The sequence below is a fragment of the Salvelinus namaycush genome, chromosome 14 (genome assembly GCF_016432855.1).
Source record: "Salvelinus namaycush isolate Seneca chromosome 14, SaNama_1.0, whole genome shotgun sequence".
Lineage (NCBI taxonomy): Eukaryota > Metazoa > Chordata > Actinopteri > Salmoniformes > Salmonidae > Salvelinus > Salvelinus namaycush.
The window spans coordinates 35,415,626-35,435,473 of record NC_052320.1 but is presented as its reverse complement, the minus strand read 5'-3'; the positions used below and the strand labels follow the sequence as shown (position 1 = coordinate 35,435,473).

General features: G+C 46.5%; 1 protein-coding gene across 2 annotated transcripts in view; it reads right to left on the bottom strand.

Annotated features, from left to right (window-relative positions):
- LOC120059443 (helicase ARIP4-like) overlaps window positions 1-18,717 on the bottom strand; it is a 32,051-nt gene extending 13,334 nt beyond the window's left edge. Inside the window, exons 1-12 of one of the 2 annotated variants that reach the window (XM_039008491.1) lie at window positions 18,595-18,717; window positions 17,955-18,086; window positions 7,453-7,681; window positions 6,702-6,838; window positions 6,402-6,533; window positions 4,337-4,569; window positions 3,901-4,083; window positions 3,553-3,686; window positions 2,599-2,792; window positions 997-1,339; window positions 583-760; window positions 233-445 (exon numbers count right to left, since the gene is read on the bottom strand). In XM_039008491.1, the coding sequence (XP_038864419.1) occupies window positions 233-445; window positions 583-760; window positions 997-1,339; window positions 2,599-2,792; window positions 3,553-3,686; window positions 3,901-4,083; window positions 4,337-4,569; window positions 6,402-6,533; window positions 6,702-6,838; window positions 7,453-7,681; window positions 17,955-18,086; window positions 18,595-18,598 (2,112 nt within the window). In that variant the 5' untranslated portion in view covers window positions 18,599-18,717. The remainder of the gene's footprint in view (window positions 1-232; window positions 446-582; window positions 761-996; window positions 1,340-2,598; window positions 2,793-3,552; window positions 3,687-3,900; window positions 4,084-4,336; window positions 4,570-6,401; window positions 6,534-6,701; window positions 6,839-7,452; window positions 7,682-17,954; window positions 18,087-18,594) is intronic. The other variant, XM_039008492.1, reaches the window with a different exon arrangement.
- Window positions 18,718-19,848: the final 1,131 nt, after the last annotated feature.

Genomic DNA, 19,848 nt, shown 5'->3' with positions numbered 1-19,848 from the left:
CGCGAGAGAGATAAGTCAGTACAGTGTAATTATAGTGCACAGGTAATAACAGGTAATAACCCATTTTCACTGAAACCTATGACAGTATCCATTCTAAATGAGCAGTCCTCAAATTGTTTTCCAAACGGCATAAATCCACGATGACAACCCAACTGCCACTTAAACGGAGTGGAAAACCAAAGGCTTGGCAGTTGGAAAACCAAAGGCTTGGCAGTGTTGTGTGGCTGCGTACCCATTCGTAGGTGATGACCTGATTGGCCTTCTCCTGCAGAGCGTTGAGACTCAGCCCTCCGATGCTGTTGGGGTCCTCCGGAGTCTTGCCCTTCTGGTTGGGGGCGGGGCAGCGGGCGTGGCTGTTGGTGATGTCATCCAGGTCCAGGTCCTGCTCATTGGCCAGATTCTCCTTCTGCAGTGCCTCGTAGAGCACGTCTGTGTGGTTCCAGATCTGGTGCAGGCAAACATTACTACAATATTAGGATGACGTCTGAATGAAATGTGGACATGTATACAGAATATGATATACATGTACTTCACAACGTTTCTTAAATTCCTGTGCATGCCTAAACAGAGACACACACACACCTTGCAGCAGACGCAGAAGGCCTTGAGTGGGTTGAGGCTGAGCCAGCCGCTGTTGCCTGCCTCTCTGAAGCGGTTCATGAACTCTGTGTAAAGGGCCCTCTGCAGGGGCGACAGTCGCACCAGTATCACATGCTCATCCTTGGAGGGGAGCTGGTCTCTCAACACGTCGTGACCACGCCTGGGAACAAACAAACCGAGTTAGACCACAAATCTCTCTGCCATATACTGTGGATCTCCACATTCATGAACAAACACAACCAGACTACAACTAGAATCTCTATTGAAAGTGCTTTTTAGTCCAGGAACAGACTTCATCTGGGAAACTTATAAAGTGTCCCAGAAAAGAGATACTGCACTAGCATCAGTTCATGTGGGTTCTAACCAGCTGCACCAAGCCAGAGATCTCTGTCTCACCTCTGGACAAAGCCCTCCAGCAGGCTATGGAGGACATGACTTCGGTATCTCATCAGTTGGACGTCCTGTGGCGTGCTGTCCACACACTGCCCGTTCAGAATGGGCCTCTCGAACATGTTACTGAACTCCTGCCTGGTACCTAGGAAATCAGGCCTAACAAAGTCCACCATGCACCAGTACTCTATCAGGTTGTTCTGGAGGGGGTATCCCGTGAGGACCACACGCCGCCGGGTACGGATGTTCTTCAGGGCCTGCGAGGTGCTGGCGTGGCAGTTCTTAATGCGGTGGCCCTCGTCACAGATCACCATGTCCGGGCCGGGGCGAGATAGGGCCTTCTCTATGCCTACAGGAGGGTAGAGGAAGAGAGAGGGGGGATGTCAAGTTAACTTCTTATGGATGAGGGGCAGTATTGAGTAGCTTGGATGAATAAGGTGCCCAGAGTAAACTGCCTGCTACTCAGGCCCAGAAGCTAAGATATGCATATTATTATTTGGATAGGAAACACTCAAGTTTCTAAAACTGTTTGAATGATGTCTGTGAGTATAACAGAACTCATATGGCATGCAAAAACCTGAGAAAAAATCCAACCAGGAAGTGGGAAATCTGAGGTTTGTAGGTTTTTAAGTCTTTGCCTATCCAATATACAGTGGAAATTTGGTCCGATTGCACTTCCTAAGGCTACCACTAGATGTCAACAGTCTTAAGAACCTTGTTTCAGGCTTCTACTGTGAAGGGGGAGAGAATAAGAGCTGTTTCAATCAGGTGTCTGGCAGAATGCCATGAGCTCAGTCAGGCGCGCGCCCGTAAGAGCTAGCTGCGTTACTTTTCCTTTCTAAAGACAAAGGAATTGTCCGGTTGAAACATTATTGAAGATTTATGTTAAAAACATCCTAAAGATTGATTCTATACATCGTTTGACATGTTTCTACAAACTGTAATATAACTTTTTTGACTTTTCGTCTGGACTAAGTGTGCCTGCACAAATTTGGATTTGTGAACTTAACGCGCGAACAAAAAGGGAGGTATTTGGACATAAATGATGGACTTTATTGAACAAAACAAACATGTATTGGTGGAACTGGGATTCCTGGGAGTGCATTCTGATGAAGATCATCAAAGGTAAGTGAATATTTATAATGCTATTTCTGACTTCTGTTGACTCCACAACATGGCGGGTATCTGTATGGCTTGTTTTGGTGTCTGAGCGCTGTACTCAGATTATTGCATGGTGTGCTTTTTCCGTAAAACTTTTTTGAAATCTGACACAGCGGTTGCATTAAGGAGAAGTATATCTTTAAGAGCCATTTCAGGTACAATGGTAGCCCTGAAAATGTGTATGTAGGAGTACGATCCAAGCAATTACTTTATGTTCAAATTCATCTATGTGACTCATGTTATCTGAGTCACTCATAAATGGCAGCTGTGAGTCATGCTAAAGTGACGGAGCTACTGTGTGACTTATCGACAGTAACATGGGTTCTAACAAATTAGATCGAGCAAAAGCCTTGTGTGCAGATGGCCTTGCTTTGATGAAAGAAAAGCTGCCATAACTTATGGTCTGAAAAGTTTGAAAGTGCAGACCGTGACCTTTGACCTACTGACCTTTGAGGAGCTCTTGATGCCGGTCCTCTTCGTTCAGGTCGATGACCACCGGTCTTTGGGCCTTCTTGGACTTCTTCCGGCCCGCCACAAAGCTCTTCTTCAGGGACAGCAGGCGATACATCTCATATCCCATCAGGAGCACGCCGCCGTCCCGCGACCAGTCAGAGATCACCTTCGCTCTGGTGGTCGTGGTTCTGAGAAAAGAAGAAGATAGAAAGAAAGAGAGCACAGAGAGAGAGTAGAGAGAGCAGAGAGAACAGAGTAAAAGAGAGATAGCACATCAGTGACAATGTTCGACACATAATAGCACAGCCATTTAGACACATTTAAGTAGACTTGAAGTAGTTACATACTTGGGCGATAGATGAGTCATGTTTGTGCATTTATTTATGAATTTATATTTATTTTTTTACAAACATTTCCCTGGTTCCTGTACAGTAGGGATCATTGACTGATAACTCTGCAACACTGTCTGGTTTGTCTGATGAGCGCGGCCAGGCTTACAGAGAGACTTATTAACACGGGGGAAAACATTATAGAGCCAGCAGCCAAAGACTCAGCTTCACTCACAGAGAGGGAGGGAGCGAGGGAGGGTGAGGGGTCGATAGAGGACAGGATGAGGAACAGCAAGAAAGGGAGAGAAAAAGAGGGATTGAGCAGTGGAAGCGATTAGGTCACTGGGTCAACTGCTATGACAAGCCTGCAGGAGAGCAGTAGTGTGCAAAGCTGTGTGCGATGGAAAGCCACACTCTTGATACACAGCAGTGGAGTACTAGAGACAGATCTTTGGCAGTTGTGTGATGCAGAACACTTTGCAGAAGCAGAGCGAGAGCTATGAGTGAATCATCTCTAGTTCCGCACAAACACAAAACCATGATCAAGCCTAAGAAGGCTTCAGCTTTTAAAGAGGAGGGAGTGGGATATCTCCGTTCCCAGAGAGGACGGGAAACTCACTTGTGCTCGTCGTTCAGGATGTGGACCTTGAAGGTGCGTGGGGAGACCTGGGTGGGGTCCACGTCCACGGGTAGCGCATCAAAGGTCGGGATCCAGAGGTTAAATTCGGCCAGCCAGTTCTGTAGCGTGTTGACCTATATATAGAGAGAAGAAGAGTGTGTGAGAGAGGAAGAGTAAATTCTCAGTCAAGAGACTACAAGCTACATCCAGTATGTACGCAAGTAGGCATTTCACTGTTAGTCCACCCCTGTTGTTTACAAAGCATGTGACGAATAACATTCGATTTGATCCTGATTACAAAGAGAACACCGAACGCAGAGAGAGAACAGAGTACAGGAAGTCACTCACAGGCACGATGGCGAGCACAGTGTGGGCCTGGGTGTGTCTGAGCACAATGTCTATGAAGGAGATGACCTGCAGGGTCTTGCCCAGGCCCATGCTGTGGGCCAGGATGCAGCCGAAGCCCCCGCTGCTCTCATAGCGCTCAAGAGACTCAACCAGGTTATCATAGAGGAAACGGATCCCACCGATCTGACAGAGAAAAGGGGGAGAGAGAGAGAGAGACAGAAGAAGTGGGATCCATTAGATTCAACTCATTAAATTGTTGCATTTGTTTGACTGCATTGTATACAATGGTTCGTCTCCATGGGGTTTCCCAGAGACAGACAAACTTAATTGAAAGTGCTTTTTAGGCTTAATATGGATCAGGGGAACTGTCCCTATTTTAACTGCTAGGCTGCCTGTGTTAACAAGAAAATCCATGTCTGTAATGAGTCAGTTGTACCTGATGAGGTTTGGTGACCCGGGCCAGCTGAGGGGAGAGGAACAGGTCTGCCTCCTCGGTTGGGTGGTTCAGGTTGACCAAGACACGCCCCTGGGCGTCCGGTTGGTTCACAGCGTCGTTTGCGTGGGCGCCGGTCGCCTCGGGTGCCGCCGACCGGTCCTCCTCCTCCTCATTGGTGGACGCGCTGCTGATCTGTAGGGCGTCGTCCTCGTCGGAGCTCAGCTCGATCACGTCTATGGTTGAGAAAGGAAAAAGAGAGACGCAGTGTTTTTGTTAGTATTGTAGATGGAAATGGAGAAACAGTTAATATATATCTACATCAGGGATGGGCAACTTGGCAGCCAAGGTGGGGCCCATTGATCATCAGTTATATTAAAAAGGGCAAATATTTGCCTCCACCCGATGGCAAAATGTGTAGAATTGCAGGAAATGATCTTTAAAATGTAATTTTTTCCCCTCTTCGCTGTCAGGAGGAGGGCCGCTAAAACGTTTTGCTGGTGAGTCACTGCGGCCCCTCATGATGAGTTCTGTTTGTTTGTGGCCCCCACCCACATCAAAGTTTCCCATACCTGATCCATATAATACCCAGTTTCCATTGCATTGTGCAGGTGCATTTTGATCAAAACAGTCATTTTGACCATTATGTTACACAATACTGCCGAACATTTAACATTTAAGTCATTTAGCAGACGCTCTTATCCAGAGCGACTTACAAATTGGAAAGTTCATACATATTCATCCTGGTACCCCCGTGGGTATTGAACCCTGGTCCCCCCGTGGGAATTGAACCCACAACCCTGGCGTTGCAAGCGCCATGCTCTACCAACTGAGCCACACGGGACCACACAAATAAATGAAATATTATATATTTTATTTGTTTCAATAATAAGTGTTTCAATAACACCATTTCTCCAAAAGATGGCATGTGTTTTCACAAATTCTATGAAATTAATGTAAAAAAAAAAAAAAAATTCTGCCATTATATTTGTCTTAGTATCTTTAGGTAAACAAATCTTTAAAAAAGAAGTTCCCACCTGACCTGTCCTCATCTCAAATAGCAACATCAAAACCCCCAAAAATAAAATAATAATATCCATATCTTCTAAACGGCTCTCCACGTCGTCTATATTAAGTGATAAGTAACGTTTGTTAGACTTCAGATGTGGCATGGAGGGGAAGAGAGGGGAGGGCGATAGAGGGCTTATATAAATCTGGTGAATAGGTGGTTATACAAGTTAGATTATAGTAGTGGAGGACGGTTTTACATAACCCTGGGCAGAAATGGCACCACGCTGAGGCTGGCTGGCGCTGAGGCTGGCATTAACCAGGATTAACCAGCTATTTGCTCCATAAACCAACTTCCATTTCTGACAGTGTCACCTTATCTGCCTTCCCTCTTACGCAGGACCCAGCAACACCAGACCGGTCTCTGATGAACCCCCTTCCACCCCGCTGGCTTTAACTGGGAACGGATCTGTTCGGTGTGGATCTATACCCACAAGCAGACTGGTGTGTTTGTGTCTGTGTGAATAAGTGACAGAGTGTGTGTGTGTGTGTGTGTCTGTCATGGCCAGCGGAGGAAAAGCACACGATGCCCACCGGAGATGACGTAGTTCTATACTATAGCGACTCTCCTTCTCTAGCCAGCTAATCCATCTAAGACTGTTCAGAGCCAGTCCCAGTCGATAACTAACCCATACTGCTATTTGGAGCTAATTTCATGAAGTACACTCTACAGCGAGACCATTTCCATTTCCACTTGACATACAGTAAGTATCTGACCCACATTTGATCCCATTTACAAAAACCTGGGGTTCAAAAGGTCATTTCTGTTTATAAGGTATAATGAGCGACATTGAAAGGCTAGAGAAACGGGTCATAACATTACCAAGCATATCAAACATGGCAATCTGGCCATCTGGCGCAGGAGGACCACAGTCAGTCTCTAGTACATGTGCAATAATATGTAATGTGTGACAGACAGAGACCCCCCCCCCCCCCGGGGTCATCTCCATTTTAATGAGCGATACTAAAAATCGGTGTCTCGTAGTGACTGGGGTCTCACCTTCTTTTGGGGCGTGTGCTTCTGTGATCAGAGCCCTGGAGTCGTCCTCGCTGACATTAGTGCTGCTGTAACTGGTGCCCAGGCATATCACATGGTCTCGTTCGGCCACGCTAGCAGACACACTCTGATCTCCTGGAGGGGACCGAGGTAGATATGCAGTGGTTAGTTACCAGAGTGGGTTAAGTATCAAATCAGTACATTGATATTATGATATATTATATTTCAATACAAATACATTTCTGATGACACAAACATTTCTGATTTCACACTCCAGCTATCAATCATGTGTGTGTGTCCTACCTGGAGTGTACTCGGGTAGCAAGGGAACGGGGAAGTGCCCTTCCTTCCTCTGCTGTTCCAGCCTCTGCCGCCTCTCTAGCTCCTCCTGCTGGGCAGCTTTGGTCACCGCCTCCAACTGGTGCTCCCTCAACAGCTTTCTACATCCCAGAGAGAGAGAGAGAGAGAAGTGGAGAGGGAGAGTAGAGATCTCAGAATAGGCCTCAGGCATCCATCTCTGTTATAGGGCCAACAGACTGACTAGAGCGTGCCAGATTGCATGGGGATACAATACATTACTAATGCTGTATGTGTTTAGTGCAAACTCGGTCCTCAGGACAAAAAAAGGTTAAAAAAAACTAAATGTGGGGGTCCTGAGGACAGAGTTTGGGAAACGCTGGTTTAGAGTGTATTTGTGTGCATGTCTGTTTATCGCCGTATGGGTGTTTGAGTATATCTGTCTGTGTGAGAGAGAGCTTTAATAATGTAATAAACACTGGGGAAATAATCCCACTCATGGCAGCATGGTTGACTTGTTGCCAGACTGAGTAATACAGAGATCTTCTTCATTCACTAGAGAAAACCAACGAGACAGGCTAGAGAACACAGCTTTAGATGCACTACGTGTGCTGTAGGGATGATTAAGATCACAAGTTAGTGAATGAATGGTTGAATATCGCTGTTCATTGAATCTTTGAAGTTGGTTAAGGGCCTATATTTGATGTTGCTCTCTATATATGCGAGTTTGGATGTCGTAAGAGGTCAGAGGTCATACCTGATGTTCCTCCTCATGTGTGCGGGTTTGTTGGAGTAGGAGAGGGAGCTCTTTTTGGTTTCCCTCAGGGACCGCGAGGGGGTTTGGCTCTCGGGCCGTGAGGACGGTCGAGAGGGGTGGGACGGCGTCTCCCCCGAGGGTGAGGTAGATGGGGCGGTGCACTGCCATCTCGCAGAGTCCCCTCCCTGCGCTTCATTCTCCGAGCTGAAGGGAGCGCTATGAGGCTGGTCTGTGGAGAGAGAAGGAGGGAGGAGATCATGATATGCAAGACGTAAATCAAGGAAAATGTATGTCGATTGAGTATCTATAAAAGGCGTGCTGTATAACAGGCATGGATTTCTCCATCACTGAAGGAGTGGTATAGACTGATTCAAGAACAGTTTTTTTTTTAAAGACCCAGAAGGATTTATATTTAAGATCCATTGAGACAGTAATCCTTTGTGTTTAAGAGGGAGTAACTTGGTCAGAGCTAGATACGACTCTGTCTGGCCCTCCTTCCCTGCAGACAGGAGGCACCCTGGACTGGATCTGAGGTGCTTATGTAAGAGCTCATAAACATGGAGCACTTATGAAACACTGAGCGCTGGTGCTGGGTTATGGGCAGGGGGGCTTGTGGTGCTTCATGGACAGACCGGTTTAAATCACCAGCTTCGTCAGTCAAAGATACTGCCCACATAAACAGCCCCCCCCCAGTATGAACCACATCTCCACTGTCTCATTGTAGCCAACACTGACAGGCCCAATCCAACCCAATACAGCTCAACCCAGCCCCACCTAACCAAGAGTAAAATAGACACTGCAGATACAGTGCCTTCAGAAAGTATTCACACCCCTTGACTTTTTCACAAAAAATTGTGTTACAACCTGAATTTGAGGAGGTAGGAACACCTGGAGCTTGTTGTTTCATTGAGGTTGCATTCAAAACAGCACCCTATACACGGCACCCTGGTCAAAACAGCACCCTATACACGGCACCCTGGTCAAAACAGCACCCTATACACGGCACCCTGGTCAAAACAGCACCCTATACACGGCACCCTGGTCAAAACAGCACCCTATACACGGCACCCTGGTCAAAACAGCACCCTATACACTGCACCCTGGTCAAAACAGCACCCTATACACTGCACCCTGGTCAAAACAGCACCCTATACACCGCACCCTGGTCAAAACAGCACCCTATACACCGCACCCTGGTCAAAACAGCACCCTATACACCGCACCCTGGTCAAAACAGCACCCTATACACCGCACCCTGGTCAAAACAGCACCCTATACACTGCACCCTGGTCAAAACAGCACCCTATACACTGCACCCTGGTCAAAACAGCACCCTATACACTGCACCCTGGTCAAAACAGCACCCTATACACTGCACCCTGGTCAAAACAGCACCCTATACACTGCACCCTGGTCAAAACAGCACCCTATACACTGCACCCTGGTCAAAACAGCACCCTATACACGGCACCCTTGTCAAAACAGCACCCTATACACGGCACCCTGGTCAAAACAGCACCCTATACACGGCACCCTGGTCAAAACAGCACCCTATACACGGCACCCTGGTCAAAACAGCACCCTATACACTGCACCCTGGTCAAAACAGCACCCTATACACCGCACCCTGGTCAAAACAGCACCCTATACACCGCACCCTGGTCAAAACAGCACCCTATACACCGCACCCTGGTCAAAACAGCACCCTATACACCGCACCCTGGTCAAAACAGTACCCTATACACCGCACCCTGGTCAAAACAGTACCCTATACACCGCACCCTGGTCAAAACAGTACCCTATACACCGCACCCTGGTCAAAACAGTACCCTATACACCGCACCCTGGTCAAAACAGTACCCTATACACCGCACCCTGGTCAAAACAGCACCCTATACACCGCACCCTGGTCAAAACAGCACCCTATACACCGCACCCTGGTCAAAACAGCACCCTATACACTGCACCATGGTCAAAACAGCACCCTATACACTGCACCATGGTCAAAACAGCACCCTATACACTGCACCCTGGTCAAAACAGTACCCAATACACTGCACCCTGGTCAAAACAGCACCCTATACACTGCACCCTGGTCAAAACAGCACCCTATACACTGCACCCTGGTCAAAACAGCACCCTATATACTGCACCCTGGGAAAATGTAACGAGTAAAAAGTACATTATTTTCTTTAGGAATGTAGTGAAGTAAAAGTTGTCAAATATAAACAGTAAAGTACAGATACCCCAAAAAACTACTTAAATATACTTTAAAGTACTACTACAGCTCTTTAACCCAATGACTCAAACCGATGCACCTGGCATCTACTAACATACCCTGTTCAAAGGCACTTACATATTTTGTCTTTCCCATTCACCCTCTGAATGACACATGTCTCAAGGCTTAAAAATCCTTCTTTAACCTGTCCCATCTCCTTCATCTACACTGATTGAAGTGGATTTAACAGGTGACATCAATAAAGGATCATAGCTTTCACCTGGATTCACCAGGTCTGTCCATGTCATGGAAAGAGCTGGTGTTTTTAATGTTTTGTACATTCAGTGTAAATAGAGGTTACTGAAAGGTTGGGCACCAAACCCTTCCCATATGAAATAGGTAATTAAACAATTTAGGGATACGCAATGTAATCCAGAAGGTTGTTGAAAGTTTGTGTAAGTCTACTCGTTGTATATCGGGGCTTTGTCCCTCCGTTACAGCCTAAAATGACCCTTCTGTAGGAAGCAAATCCTTTGTCAATTGCCAGGCATTTTATCAGTCCTGCTCTACATCACCAGTCACTCCCACCTCCCTGCACTGGGTCAAAGGTTAAAAAAAGGGAAGAAAACAGACTGAAACAGAGGTAATTCAGAATACAAATGTTTTCTGTTGCATGCGTTAATGAATATGACCCTGGTGTTAGTGCCAGGGCCAAACCCTTGCAAAAGGAGACTTACAACAAAAAATACATATCTTTCACATTCACAAAGGTTACAAGACAAGGAGGGGGAGTGGTTAGCGTCGTCCAAAATCAAGCATTCGCTTGGTAACAGCAGAGAATCCCCTCCTGGATCAAGAGCCTTGCGGTCTGATATTTCTTTTGTGCGTGCAGCAAACTGTGAGTGGCATTTGAGTTACTTGTATAACTTTATGAGCTAGTAGGTCTGTCCTGCAAATAGTTTACGTCAGAGACTGTATAACATGTTAACCCTGCCCTCGTTAGCATTTTTTTAATGGGGATTTGACATGCACTTGTTAGCATTGCTAACCTTCAGATTACAGATGCTAAGTGGCGTTTGAAAATTGTGCCCCTTGTGTTCAGTGCCGGTATTAACAAATATCCCAGGATGGCACAAGGTCGGTATGAAGGTATGACAATCTGGATACCGCCCAAGCCTAATGTGCGTGACCGGTGTAGTAAGCATGTTTATGCAACAGCCGGCACTAAGCGTATTAATAGCTAGGTCAGTTTTGATTATCAAGATCCTCAATTACCCCAACCCTCCTGCCATCAAGACAAAAGCCCATTGGCACCAGGGGGGGGGGGGGGGGGGGGGGGGGTGATGTGGGATGGTAGGTTAAGGCTTTACCATGTAGACCAAAGCCTCATCGGGCCAAGTTAAGCTAGCCGGCATCCAAACATGAATTTTAACAGCGTCAATCTATATCGTTAAGCGATTCTGGATTACTATTGCTATAGGAGCCTCTGACCAGGTGAGTTGCCAGTGGAGGCACACACACACACCTTGAGGAGAACGTCAGCACTGTCCAACCAAACAGTGGGGACATGATGTTACAGTACACAACCCACTGTTACATAACCAAAATAAAAGTTCCATTCTCCCAACACAGGACCCAGGACCCCCCACCCCCAAAAAAATCTGAATGGTACTGAACAAATCATGGCAATACACACACTCTCTATCTCCCCTGGTTTCTGGGAGCAGGGATGGAGGGGACTAGCCCCATGGCAACGACACTACACACACATCGAGCCGTGGCAGTCGTCCAATCCTAATAGCCGTCCAACCCCAGTAATCCTATTAGAGGGAGGGGCGGTCTGACAAAGGACTGCTGGGATATCAAATAGTAAAACAGCCATGGAGTGAAATGAACCGAGGCAAGGAAATTAACCAGTTATAAAAGTCAAATGACGCAGAATAGGCCTCAGGACCCGACACCACCGACCCTCACCACGGTTTCCTTCCTGGGGACCGGGAGGGGGACAAAGGGCATTCTGAGGGAAACAGTGTACAGCGCTCCCCTGCCACCCCTACAGTACGCCACTAAGCCGTATGTTTGTTTGCTCGGTGGTGTTATTCTGTGTGGAAAATGATGCCGTGCCTAGTTGGAGATGAACAATGCAGTGTACCAAAACAGCATCTCTGGTCTCTCTAAACCCACTAGCTAGTAATCCTCTTCAGAGAATACACAATTCACACTCATTCATAATTCTCCTGCCTGGCTCCATTCCACCAGATTACACAACCACATAAAGCAGTTACAGTACAAATGGGAGAGGGGATACGTTAGACGTCTGACTGAAGAGACTGTCTCTTATCTATAGACATCATTGGACCTGGGGGCGGGGGTCTACTTTGGGGGGAGGGGAAGGGAGGCAGCCGCAACTGGGGTAGTGGGAGGGGGGTCATATTGGAGGCATTTGAGGCAAAAAAAAACAAAACAAAAAAACTGACTAACACACAAAAAGGTCACCACAGCGACGACAGACTACCATTCAACTTTCTGTCACAATTCAGTCCAGAAGCATGGAGAATGCAGACAATTTTTTCCACTTCATGCTCTTTCACATTCATTTGACTCGTATGCATACTGTGCTTCTTAAAGGAGCGTCGCATTTACACACGAAAGCAGACCTCCACTGACTCCCTCCCTCTCTCCTGTTTCCCCTGTGGCTGACTGACTGACCCCTCCTTCGTATAGAGGGGCGTCTTCAAAAAGCCACAGGGTTACACAACTGTGATACACTGGCTTGGCTGTTTATGTAACACTGCTTTACAGGCAGCTCTGGCTAGCGTCACGCGGCTCCCGTAGTACCGAGTACCAAAGACAGTCAATTATCAACCCAGAGTGGCAGTGTGCCCTGGGGAATACCAGGGGGTGCCATGACGACAACAGTGGCTCGAGGTTGTCATGATCTCCCTTGTATGTGCCACTCAGACAATGATTTGTCTAGAAAGAGTAACACTATCTTCACCAATCACTTTTTAACCCAGTGTTTCTCAACCCAGTCATTTTACAAAGTCTATTTGGTCTATACTACCACACTTGATTCAACTCGGCAACTAATCAAAACATCAAGCCCCTGAATGTTGGTGTTGGTATACAGTAAAACCTCAAATAGCCACCTTTGCCATTTAACAGCAAAGAAACACCCGTTTCAAATAAACACCGGATCTAAATTAAATTGTTTACACAGGTTACCATGGACACATCTTTGATATTCCCACAGTCATGTGCATTAAAAAAATAAAAAACATTGGAATCCATCATCGTTGCTAGCCATGGCGACATCAAATTCAAGCTGGCAGTGATCAAATTCGCAGAGCAAAAATCAGGCAAGGCAACAGCCAGGCATTTTGGAATTGATACAAAACAAGTGAGAGAATGACGACGTCAACGTTTGTCTGAGGTAGACCAGAAAAAGGTAAGTAAATAAATACATGCCTGGCTCAAATAGAAGCCCATCTTTAATAAGCGCCGGTTGTGGTCAGTGATGTTTTAATTAATTGAAGTTTTACGGTAGATCAAATATGTGTTGCCATGGATAAAACATGTGAGGAGTTGAGAAACAGTTGAAACTAGGGCTGGGAATTCCCAGGGACCTCACGATACGATATTATCAAGACACTTAGGTGCCCGTACTATATGTATTGCGATTCTCAATATTTATTCTGTATGTACTGCGATTCGATACTGTGATTTTGATGTTCCAAACGTATTGCGATTCGATACCGTGATTTTGATGTTCCAAACATATGGCTCACCATACGTCTGCTCTAGAGAGACAAGAGAGCACGAGGAAATTTGTTTTGATCAGTCACGGAAATAAAAGTGCTGAAAACATGTTCGCTATTTAAAAAGATGGAGAACAAGCTATAGGATGAAAAATAAGCGACTAGCGCTACCTAGCAAATGTTTTTATTTTTACAAATCAATACTTGGGAGTCAGAGTCCAATATAATATTGTCCAAAATAATATTGCGATATGCAACTATCGATTCCCCCCCCCCCCCATCACTGGTTGAAACCACAGGCTTTCAGAATGTCATCTGAGTGGAGTGGACATGTGACACCGATGCTGATCTAGGTCCATAAATGCCTTGAGTGTAGTGTTTCAGAGGCCCTGTTTCCTGGCCTACATATTTGTGTTTGTCATTTTGATACTTTATACTCTGCTGCTGACACTCGCTCTGACCGACAGTTACACAACAGGTCTGCAGGCGGCGCGGGACTAGGCCAACTAAACAGGGGCAGGACGACGTCGCGGACAGTGCGCGCCTGGGGCTGCGAGGACGAGGGATGAGAGACCTCAAGCTGGGTCAGAGGGGGCCTGTGGTAGGCAGGGTTGCCAGTAGCATGTTTCGGGGACGAGCGGGTTACATTTTTTACATTTACATTTTAGTCATTTAGCAGACGCTCTTATCCAGAGCGACTTACAGTAGAGTGCATACATTTTATTACATTTTTACATACTGAGACAAGGATATCCCTACCGGCCAAACCCTCCCTAACCCGGACGACGCTATGCCAATTGTGCGTCGCCCCACGGACCTCCCGGTTGCGGCCGGCTGCGACAGAGCCGGGGCGCGAAACCCAGCCCAGCCTGGGCGCGAACCCAGAGACTCTGGTGGCGCAGCTAGCACTGCGATGCAGTGCCCTAGACCACTGCGCCACCCGGGAGGTTACCACAGCGACTAACGGCCCGCTCCAGTTCCAGAAGACCAGAGCCAGCAGGTATAGGCCGGACACCTCCACAGCTCTTCAACAGGCTCCAGGCTTGGCCTCTGTCACACCAGCTACCAGGCAGCCGTACCAGAACATTTACCAGAGCGAGATCACACCGCAGAATAGAAATGACTAATTCTGCAGATCCCACAAAACACCAAACCAGAATCAGATAAACACAGTGCTTCTGACTGGAGGAAGCCTTTTGGTCTACTAGGAACCGAAAAGAATAAGACCAGGTCTGATTAGGGAAAAGATAAAAATGGAGACATTTGTTTTTACACTGAGAAACACACACACATTTTAAAAAGGGTGAGTGAACTGACCCACTGAAAAAGGAGGAGAAAAATAAAATGGCACTACTAGAGCGGTCTCCCTCTCTCCATCTACGTCAGTTAAAGAGATTATAGAGATTACGCTCAATCCAGCGCACGAGTGAGTTTTATTACAAAAACCAGGGAAGACCCTATGCTCGGCATCACAGCAGCAACACATGTTCCCTGAGCGACTACAGGTCACAGAGCAGGAAAACTGCTGGAAGCTTTTCAGGAGGTTGTCATCAGTTTCACATCAGGCCAAAGGATTTACCAGACAGTCCCTAGCAGGCATTAACCAGAAATTGCAATACGCTTGATTAACTCAAGTGGATATAAATTTCACACGGACCATGTGAGCTCGGAGGAGATTATTCACAAAAGACACAATCAGTACCACCCTAATAGACGGCTTCCTGTGTAAATTCGACGTGAGAAAGGTCAAGATGTGCCAACTTGGAAGATCTCGGAGTGCTGCAGCTGTGAACAAAGAAGGGCTAAGAAAGTGGTCAATAGGCTGCATTGAAATCTATGAGCGCAACGGGTTCTCCCCCTGTCCCGGTGCTTACCACCCTCTGGCAAGGAAGCACAAGAAGATGACCCACTTTCTGTCTCTATTTCTTACTTCTGTTGACACACACAGGCCACCAGTGCAATGATCATGGACTAAGGTAGAGGGAAGCTTACGTAACGGCAGCCTCTGGCCGTTACATAATCCCAAGAACCGCACGTCCCGTACGTCCCGTACACACAATCACAAACACACCTCATCATTCACATACCTAATCATGTACACACCCAATCGTAAACTTCCTACAAAACAGACCGATTTGTACAATTTAGATTCGGCATTCACAAACAAAACCATATGTTCTATTGCCATCAACAACGTATGACAGCCCTTCCCCTAAAACAGTGTGTGTGTGTGTGTGTGTGTGTGTGTGTGTGTGTGTGTGTGTGTGTGTGTGTGTGTGTGTGTGAGCAGCAATTTCAGCAGCCCCAAGCAAGTTGTTCTTGTGTGTTTTACAATTGCTTCCATAGGAAACAACCCTCAGAGACAGAACGTTTCTCATCTTCCTATGAACCAATTGCTATTAAATGAATGTTTTTTGACAGAAAACCTGCGGCTAGGATAGGATTCTAGGCAAACCTGGGCTGGCTCCTCTGTTCTAAGATCGTCAGGAACAGTCGGAAGTGGAGGGGGCTGTGGCGCCATTATCCTAGTGGTGCTTGTGGAAGGGTGGGCAGGCTCTGCACTCGTCGCTGCTGGGCTTGGCGGTGGCCTCGGCAGTTTGATGCTGCTGCTCATTGCTCTCCTTTGGCTTGGTTTGGGTGCTCTGGCGAAGCCAATTTCAGATATCCATCTTGGCAGTGGCAGATTAGCTGGTTTTAGCTAGCTAAATAGGCTAAGGCGAATAACACTAACGCTTTTTACAGGTAGCTAAGAAGCTAACTAACCGCCGTAGTGGTGGGTCGTGAGGCAGAGTTTAGTGAAGCAGCTTCAACGGTAAACTTGACCCGCCCTTATAAATCGAAATAAAATTTTACAAGCTTATTTTACAAGCTCACGTTATTCACTTAGATGAGAAGTGTTTTTTCCCGCTTTAATGGAAACACAAATGAATCATACCTAACCACCCCAGTGACTTTCCATAGCCCCCCCCCTACACACCACAGCACGCTCTTCCCATTGCACCAACCGTTGCACCACTCAATCATTTTAACCTTTTGGACATTAGACCGGTGGAAATCTGTCCTTTGGTCTGATGAGTCCAAATTTGAGATTTTTGGTTCCAACAGCAGTGTCTTTGTGAGACGCTGTAATCATCCGTTCACTTACTCTGCATGTGTGGTTCCCACCGTGAAGCATGGAGGAGGAGGTGTAATGGTGCTAATGGTCTAAATTTATTCAAGGTGACACAGTCTAATTTATTCAAGGCATGCTTAACCAGCATGGCTACCACAGCATTTCGCAGCGACATCCCATCTGGTTTGCGCTTAGTGTGACTATCATTTGCTTTTCAACAGAACAATGACCCAACACACCTCCAGGCAGTTTAAGGGCTATTTGATCAAGGAGGAGAGTGATGAGTGCTGTATCAGATGACCTGGCCTCCACAATCACCCGACCTCAACCCAACTGAGATGGTTTGGGATGAGTTGTACCGCAGAGTGTAGGAAAAGCAGCCAACAAGTGCTCAGTATATGTGGGAACTCCTTCAAGACTGTTGGAAAAGCCTTCCAGGTGAAGCTGGTTGAGAGAATGCCAAGCTTGTGCAAAGCTGTCAAGGCAAAGGGTGGCTGCTTTAAAGGATCGCAAATATATTTTGATTTGTTTAACACTTTTTTGGTTACTACATGATTCCATATATGTCATTTCATTGTTTATGTCTTCGCTATTATTCTACAATGTAGAAAAAGAAAAACCCTGGAATGAGCAGGCGTCTCCAAACTTTTGACTGGTACTGTATATTTTTCAGTTAGGGATTTTTCTCCACGTTAATGATCCCAAGTTCGTTTAAACGTACATACCCTAATAAAAAATTCCCCCATGACCATCTAGAGGTGGCCCCCACTGGGATCACAACACAACTGTCCATCCAATCAACTACCAAAACCAGAGGAATGGACAGAAAGAAGAGGATAACGAGACCGAACCACAGGCTACCAGTAATCACAATCTTATAGAAACAATGTGGCCACATCCCTGTATGATGTGGGCTGTCGTGTATAAAAACATGGTTGTTGTAGTTGACCATATGTTGCTCCTAATGCTGCACCCAGCCAGACTACTACTAGTTTAATCTAACACTAATCCTCCCACTTGTTTAGGTTACCATAGAAACAGTCAATCAAATAGCCCCCAGATCAAAGAAACGGAGTGCTCCCCAACAGGGAACAATATGAGAGTGAAGAGAAAGAAAGGCTAGCGGGTGTCAAACTAATGCATAACTGGGAGCGTTACACAACGCTGTTGCGCACACTTACAAAACAACTCCAATTCACACACAGTAATAACCACAATGTAAAAACACCCTTGTTAAATCATCACCATTTCTCACTCACAACAAATAATCCATCCACACCTCTTTTTCCGGTCATCATTTATTCATTCGAAGTGTCCTCCTCAGACATCACCCCGACGTGCTGCGGTCATAAGGGTGACGCTCGCACAGAGAAGCGGGGTTCAGGGGATCACAGTGGCAGCGGGGATCACCTACCTGTAAAGGTCTCCGACTCTTCCAGCAGCAGCATGCTTAGTCTCCGTGAGTGGTGTGTGGGGTGTCCAGAAAGCGTGTAGAGGGCGTGCAGTTTGCCCCTCTCTGAGCAGTCTCCCTCTCCGTTCCCCTGCTCTGATGGTGAGGAAATAGGTGGTCTAAGTCCGAGTACCGCTGTCTGCTCCCAAACTCACTAACACACTTCCTCTAGTTGAAAAAGTCTGCCTCAAAGCTGTAAGGCAGAACCTATCTTCTTGTTTACCTTTATCTCTATCCTTTTATCTGATGAGATGTTTTTCCTACTGACTTACTGACTGACTTACTGAACCCGTGAGCGGCTGGCAATGCGAGTTGTGAGTCAGGCTCACAGCAACCAGGAAACTACTAAAAACTCCTTACATAAGCTCTCATGCTGGAGCCGGGCCCCTAGTGGGGGGGGGGGGGGGGTCTATGTACGCACATATAGACTATTGGAGGATGGAAAAAAATTCCAAAAGATGCTCAAGCTAAGACAAACTCTCAAAGACTAAGTAGTTAACATAAAAAGTATACCGAAGCCTGACAATATGATAAAACCTCTCTCCACTGCCATTCAGCTCTTGCTAGAGCCAGATTCACCCTTACTCAGGATTTAGACACTTACCCATCACCTCTGTATGAACGATGATATACTCCTACTCTGGAATGGGTTTCATGTCTGTCCTCTTGTCAAGCCAGAGTATCCGTGTCAGCTCTACTCTGCCATGCTGCCCCAGTCTCACAAAGAATAGAGAGCATGGTTCTGTAACCAGGGCCACCGCCACAAAGGACAGAAGGCTATTGGGACCATTATAAAACGCTGAGGCGCTGAAAGCAGCCCGGCCCTGACTGCCAGTCACAAACCCCCCTTCCACCGGTAGCGTCAGTATGTCGTCAGCAGACACCTCCCCCTTAGCAAGGCTGCCTTAGGTAACAGAGGTAAGAGAGTTCATTCGGACAGGGGGAACGAGGGAATGAGGAAAGAAAAGGGGACGTTCAAAACAATGCAGCGGACTTCGATCACGGGACCCTTTCAAACACACACACCCATCCAGCTTACCCAGATCAATTTACAACACACACGTGTGGAGGCTGCATAAAGCAACCCACATCTTTACACTCCCCTCCCCACTTTGTGGAAGAAAGAGCTAGAAACAAGAGAGGGAGGGAGGAGGAGAGGAAAGAAAAGGTAGAACCAGCCCTGTGAAGGTTGCTAGCTTGATATTACATCACTCAAAAACGATCTTTTGTTATTTTCATATGATGTGGCTGGTGACACCATCTTGTAAGTCCAATATCTTGAAAACTTGACCGCTGACATGCAAAACACGGTGAAGCTGTATCAACAGTGGACTAATGGAAAAAAAATACCCAAATATTGTTTCTGAGTGTATTTCCTCTCATCCCAAAGAGTAGGCTGTTTCCCCCATGCTCAACTTTGCAACACTAACACACATTTCCATAGACACGCCTTTACTTTTCTCAAGTCTTTTAGCTCACATTTCTCTCTGTTTACATACTCAGTCTCAGCAAATGAAAGGGAGGCATGGACTGAGTAATTGACACTGATAAACAACATTTCAATCCAAGTCAGAATGTACCCGTTGAGTGACATAGCAAAAGGAAAGCAGGGACAAAACAACGTGCTGGATTTGTTTACTGCTGTACAAAACAGACTTCCCGACTATTTCCAGCAACAGACACACTAAAGAACCACACACACACACGTGCGTGTAACAGGGCTCTAAAGTGGGACCATTTTGGATTGCATTCGCACCTAAATATTTTGCTCTACAACTTGGAATTGTCATGTAGGAGCACGAGATAATAATAGTAACGATTAGGCTTCTCCCTACCGTACTTTAGAGAAGGAAAACAA